At 36.0% G+C, this 6,000-nt stretch overlaps 1 protein-coding gene across 2 annotated transcripts in view; it reads left to right on the top strand.

Annotated features, from left to right (window-relative positions):
- Positions 1-6,000, top strand: part of SNAPC3 (small nuclear RNA activating complex, polypeptide 3, 50kDa) — a 46,120-nt gene that overhangs the window by 39,139 nt on the left and 981 nt on the right. The window contains exons 9-11 of one of the 2 annotated variants that reach the window (XR_001000483.1): positions 914-1,505; positions 2,823-3,002; positions 4,020-4,145. Coding sequence is in view for 1 of the 2 variants with exons in the window: in XM_011930381.1 (XP_011785771.1) it covers positions 914-1,061 (148 nt within the window). In the remaining variant the exon portion in view is untranslated. The other variant, XM_011930381.1, reaches the window with a different exon arrangement.

Here is a 6,000-nt window from a genome sequence, read left to right as displayed (position 1 = left end):
TTCAAGTGATTCTCCTGCCTCAGCCTCCTGAGTAGCTGGGATTACAGGCACACACCACCACACCCAGCTAATTTTTTTTTTTGTATTTTTAGTAGAGATGGGGTTTCGCCATGTTGGCTAGGTTGGTCTCAAACTCCTGACCTTGTGATCCACCCGCCTTGGCCTCCCAAAGTGCTGGGATCACAGGCGTGAGCCACTGCGCCCGGCCCACATAAAGGGTACTCAACTTGTATCTTCAGTTTGTTTTCGCCACCCCACAATATTCTTTTCTAAAAGATCAACAGGAAAACATGATAAATCAGATAAAAGGGAAAATAATGTTAAAAGCAAACATTCCATGAGATGCAGAATTCAAACATACCATACAATAGCATCTTCATGCCATTCAACATTTTGGTTGAATAATGTTGCCTATATTGCCATTTGTATATACTTTATAACATAATCTTGAGTTATAGGTAAATAGAGTTACGTAAGTTTTCAAAATAACCAGTACTCATTTATCAGTTAAGAAGGTATATTAAGCAAAAGTGTATCAGATCTGTAGCATCTAATTTTGTTACAGTTTTTCAAGATGGTCTGTTAGAAGAAAATGACTATATTCATACTTGGAGGATAGGTATGTCATGGCAAATGTGATGCTTTCAAGTAGATTTATATTCTTCCTTTAAGGGTAATATTACAGAGAAACAGCATTCTGCAGTGTTTCTTAATATTGGATGACCTTTTGCTTTGTAGAGAGTATTGGTGGTATTTGCATCTATGTATACAAAATTAAAGATTATGCATTAATAACAGACTGATAAGGAAATAGAATGTTATATTTACATATTGCTACAGGTCATAACTTAAAGCATGTTAAGGTATGGAAAATTTGATTGTAATGATGTACTTCTTTTTTTAAAACCTATAGATGGGTGACGAACAATGACAGTTTTGCACCAGAGGACCCATGTTTCTTTTGTGATGTTTGCTTCCGAATGCTCCACTATGATTCAGAAGGCAACAAACTGGGGGAATTCCTTGCTTATCCTTATGTTGATCCTGGAACCTTTAATTAAGAATAGCTACACTCACAAAAGTACCCTCTCATGAAATAACTGTTCTCTTGGATGGTTACCTTTTTTCTAAGAAACGCCACTGAGGAACAGGATCCACTTTGAAGAGTCTGCTAAAGCTACCAAAAAAAAATTCCAAATCACAGATTTTCTTATAAAGTAATGATTGTATTTAAATGTTTATAACATAGTTAAATTTCATATTTATTCCAGAGTATTCAATTTAGTGCTTTTTACCCATTGAGTTGTAGTACTTTATATATTCTGACTTTAAATCCTTTGTCAGACACACATATTCTTTCTCCCAATCCATGCCTTCCCTATTCATTCTCTGTCCAGAGTGTTTTTTTGCTAAAGATAGAATTAACGATACATCAAGTAATGGAAGTGTTTTGAAAATGCTTTGAAGAATGTGAGAGCTACACCTTCTACCATGAGGCTTCCAAGGTAAAGATCCTTCAAATATCTGTAACGGAAATTAGGGAGAATGAATTATTTACAAATAAGACAACATTAATAGCTTTGGGATAATTTATTTTTGTTTTTGAGACAAAGTCTCGCTTTTGTTGCCCAGGCTGGAGTACAGTTGCGCAATCGTGGCTCACTGCAACCTCTGCCTCCTGGGTTCAGGTGATTCTCTTGCCACAGCCTCCTGAGTAGCTGGGATTACAGGCACCAGGCACCATGCCTGGCTTATTTTTGTATTTTTAGTAGAGACGGGGTTTCACCATGTTGGCCAGGCTGGTCTCACAACTCCTAACCTCAGGCGATCTGCCCGCCTCAGCCTCCCAAAGTGCTGGGATTATAGGCATGAGTCACCGCGCCCAGCTGCTTTGGGGTAATTTAATGTTAGTGTGCTGTTGAGTAATGTTAGGTTTTGTTTTGAAGGAAACTAGGCATACAAGACATGTTAATAAGACTTTGTGAATAATGGATTTAAAAAGATACTGAGTATATACTCATAACTCCAGAAATAACATTAACTTGAAGCTTTATTTCTTGAAAAAAGCTTTATGAATGCTATGAGTTTAAAATGTCAATTTAATACTATGATTTAAAAAACAATAGATTTCGTATGACTGTGGAGACATGGAAAAATCAAGATCCTATTGATACGCTAGCTCTGGCTCACTTATTCTTGGGTAATGATACTATTGGATATATACCAATATTCTATAAGCAAAAAGAAAAAAGTAAGTTTTTCTGGCCCAGGTCTTCCATTCTTCTGGTTCCCTTACTATAGTAATCCTAGTAACTGTCATCTTATTCTGAGGAAAAAAAAATTTTTTAAACTTATTTTTTGATACAGGGTCTTACTCTGTCACCCAGACTGTAGTACAGTGGTGTGATCTTGGCTCACTGGAGCCCTGACCTCCCCAGGCTCAGGTGATCCTCCTACCTCAGCCTCCCAAGTAGCTGAGACCACAGGCACAGGCCACTATGGCGGGCTAATTTTTTTATTTCTTGTAGAGGCAGGGTTTCACTATGTTGCCCAGGATAGTCTCGAACTCCTGACCTCAAGTGATCCACCCGCCTTGGCTTCCCAGAGTGCTGGGATTACAGGCATGAGCCACAGCACCCAGCAAAAGAAACTATTTATTTTCAGGTCTAGACTATCAGATAGATTTATAGCTATCTATATTCAAATATTTTCTGGAAACCTTTATGGTTAGAAAATTTAATACTGTTTAAAAGACTTTTAGGAATACTATAGACTTCAAATGCATCATTTAAAATAAATAAATTCCACTTTCTCTCTCCTAGGTTGTATTTAAATTTGACTGAATATCTGGATGGCTAAGAACAGACATTTATATAAATGGAAAACTGACGAAACCTATAAGCCTATTTGTTTAAAAGATTGACAGTGAAGTATGTTTTATGGACTTAAATGCCACAAACAGTTAAGTCCGTTGGCTTGGAGAGGACAAGCACATGTTTCTGGTATGTCTCGTGTTCTCATTCACTGATTCAGTCAGTACGCAGATAATCAGTATAGAGAACTCAGAGGTTGGCTTATGTTATACCTAAGTTTTTACTTTCTTGTATACAACAGTGCTAAAATTGAGCAGATTGGTAACAGCCAGCAAACCATAGATTTAAGATAAATGATTTACCCAACCCTAAAATTCCATGGGTAAAAATTTTGATTCCTTTATTTGTAATATTGCATTCCTTATAGGTCTTACATGCATATGCAAGGATACTTTATTTTATTCATTTTCATTTCATACTCTCAAACCTCAAGAAGTTAATAATTACATAATGCATTATTCCGTGTGTGGTGTCAACTCATTTTAGTGGACAAAGAAGGAACATGCCAGTTAAAACATTTCTGCTACTGGCATTCTATTATTTGAGAATGTTTTTCTGCTAGTTCTTAAGGTTAACCTTTTCATCAAAGACTCAGGTACCTATTATTGTTTCCTGGTGAAACCCAACTGAGGAGAAAAGTTAACCAGGTTAATCCCAGTTTGCCCCTGTGTTATGTATCAGTTATACAGGTATCCAACCAAGTTCAAATCAAAAGAAATTCCTAACTTTGTATATTTCTGGAGCTATAAAACCCCTGATTTAAGACAGCTTTTCTTTATGCTTATTTCAATCAAAATAACACACCTGTCAAATTACATGTAACACATTATCTAATGAAGATAGGCAAATGTGAAAATGTTGTCATGAACATGTCAATCAACCTGCTTGGTAGTTGAATTTGACTTTTATGTAATAGTGGATGCACATGCACAAAAGTCACCAGAGAAGCAATAGCTATTTCTTTAAATATTCTTCAGGCCTCAGTACCGTTTAAGGATAATTAGACATTTTAGTTTTACTAGGAGAAAGGTCATCTCTAACATTGTGTTGCAGAATTACACAGCACAAACAAACACATTTCTGCCTATTAAACCAGCTTCTTTGTTTCTAAAGAGTTTAATGATACGGGTTTGCTGTTTCCATTAGAGCATCCTTTCTCTGGCCAATCGGACAAAATCAAGTTAGTGAAGCCCTCACAGCACCCTATGAAAAATCTTTGCTCTTATACAGGATTAGGTGCAGACCTCATCTTGACCTGACATCTGTAACCAGGTAAGTGTATGTGAGTGGGAACATAGACAGCAGTACTGTATCAGCAAAATCTATCATATTATTTGAAATCACCAGATATAGTATTAAAGTGCATGGTTCTCTCCAGTTGTTCACATACCAAATCCCAATCAGTTCTCAGATTCAGATGGATGTATCTGCAATTTCTCCAAGCAGCCAAGAAAACCTTTAATAGTTCTGCTCAGTCATGTATGACTTTTTTTTTTTTTTTTTTTTTTTGAGACAGAGTCTCGCTCTGTCTCCCAGGCTGGAGTGCAGTGGGGGCAATCTCAGCTCACTGCAACTTCTGCCTCCCAGGTTCAAGCAATTCTCCTGCCTCAGCCTCCCGAGTAGCTGGGATTACAGACACGTGCCACTGCGCCCGCCTGATGTATGACTCTTTTATCCAGTAATCAAAACACATACGTACACACACACCAGCCCAAAAGAGGTGTTAAAACATATATATTACACATACTTTTTGCGGGGCAGGGTGGGGGCTATCTCAAAATTACCTCTTGGTACCTTGTCAAGCTGTGGAGTTTTGACCACACACACCAATTGAGCCAATGAACAATTTCAATGATCCTGAAAGTTCTTCAGTCTTATGAATAATTATCAAGAGTTCTGAGAATGATAGTTATCTGTAAATCAGCCTATGACAAAGAAATTTCTTGAGAGTTACAATTAAAAGGCAGTTATGCTTGAAGTGAACATCAACTAGTTAGAGCAAGGTCAGCTTGTACAAGCTGACATAAATTATGAGAATGATGCTGTATCTCTAGAAGTTGAATATTCTGTGGCTTCTTTGTAAAACTATAGATCTAGTGGGCTATGCAAAGAAAGGAGGGTGAACAAAAGATAAATATTTCCTTTATTTTTATCATCTTGAGCTTACTATTTAGTTAACCCTGTTTCCCAAAACAACACAACCTCTGTGACCAGTTAACTAAGAAATTATTTCCTTCGCAGCAAACCCAGAATTTCATCACTTACTCTTGTAAATAGGAAGAAAGTAATTTACTAGTAGAGTTTGGTAGAAAAAATCTTTAATCAAAACAAGTTTACACGTTGAACTTATGGCTTCACTAGAATAAATCTAAGTTAAAACTGTATAAGGATCAAACAGATAATGACTGGTATATATGCAGGTTCTCTCAAAACAGTGATTCCTAGTTCCACTATAAGACCTCGTAAAAGCAAAACTTCAATTCTATAGATGAAAACAGTTATCCCAGAGAGTCAGCCATACAATGTCATACACAGACGCTGGTCTTAAGCCATTTTTTTCCATATTCATATAGTTTCAAAACATGAGAAGTATCCTACTTATTTAAAAATGCCAAATGACCTAATATCAAAATATCTTAGAAATGCTATCATTTAGTTAACATACCCTTAAATTTTGTAACATTGATTTCACCCTGGATTTAGTCCATACACGTCAATGTACAGACTATCAAAGTACTATGTTGGAAGAACTAGTGTTTGTATTTTTGGAATCTAGAAAATAAAAATAATATAGCCATAATTTCAAATAGGTGAGTTTCCTTATATAGCATTTATTTATATTTGTCTAAGCATCATGATTTTTTTCTTCCAATTAAGTACTATTTAGTGATTTCCTGAAGACATCTTTAACATTTCTCAAAAATAAACTTACTTAGTTTTCAGTTTTAATTACTAGTGCCTGCCTATAAAAGGACCTTAAATGATTTAACCCTAAAGCCAGATTCATTCCTATATATAGCCAGTCAGTTATCTGCAGAGAAGTCCTAAGACTTCACTGAATGTTCAGCCACAAAACATAATTACCTTCAAAAATTTAGTTTGTATTTAACATGATGTTTTATACTTT

Source organism: Colobus angolensis, unplaced genomic scaffold (assembly GCF_000951035.1).
Source record: "Colobus angolensis palliatus isolate OR3802 unplaced genomic scaffold, Cang.pa_1.0 Scaffold86, whole genome shotgun sequence".
Taxonomy (NCBI): domain Eukaryota; kingdom Metazoa; phylum Chordata; class Mammalia; order Primates; family Cercopithecidae; genus Colobus; species Colobus angolensis.
The sequence above is the reverse complement of the archived record's forward strand: the minus strand, read 5'-3'. Positions and strand labels throughout refer to the sequence as shown.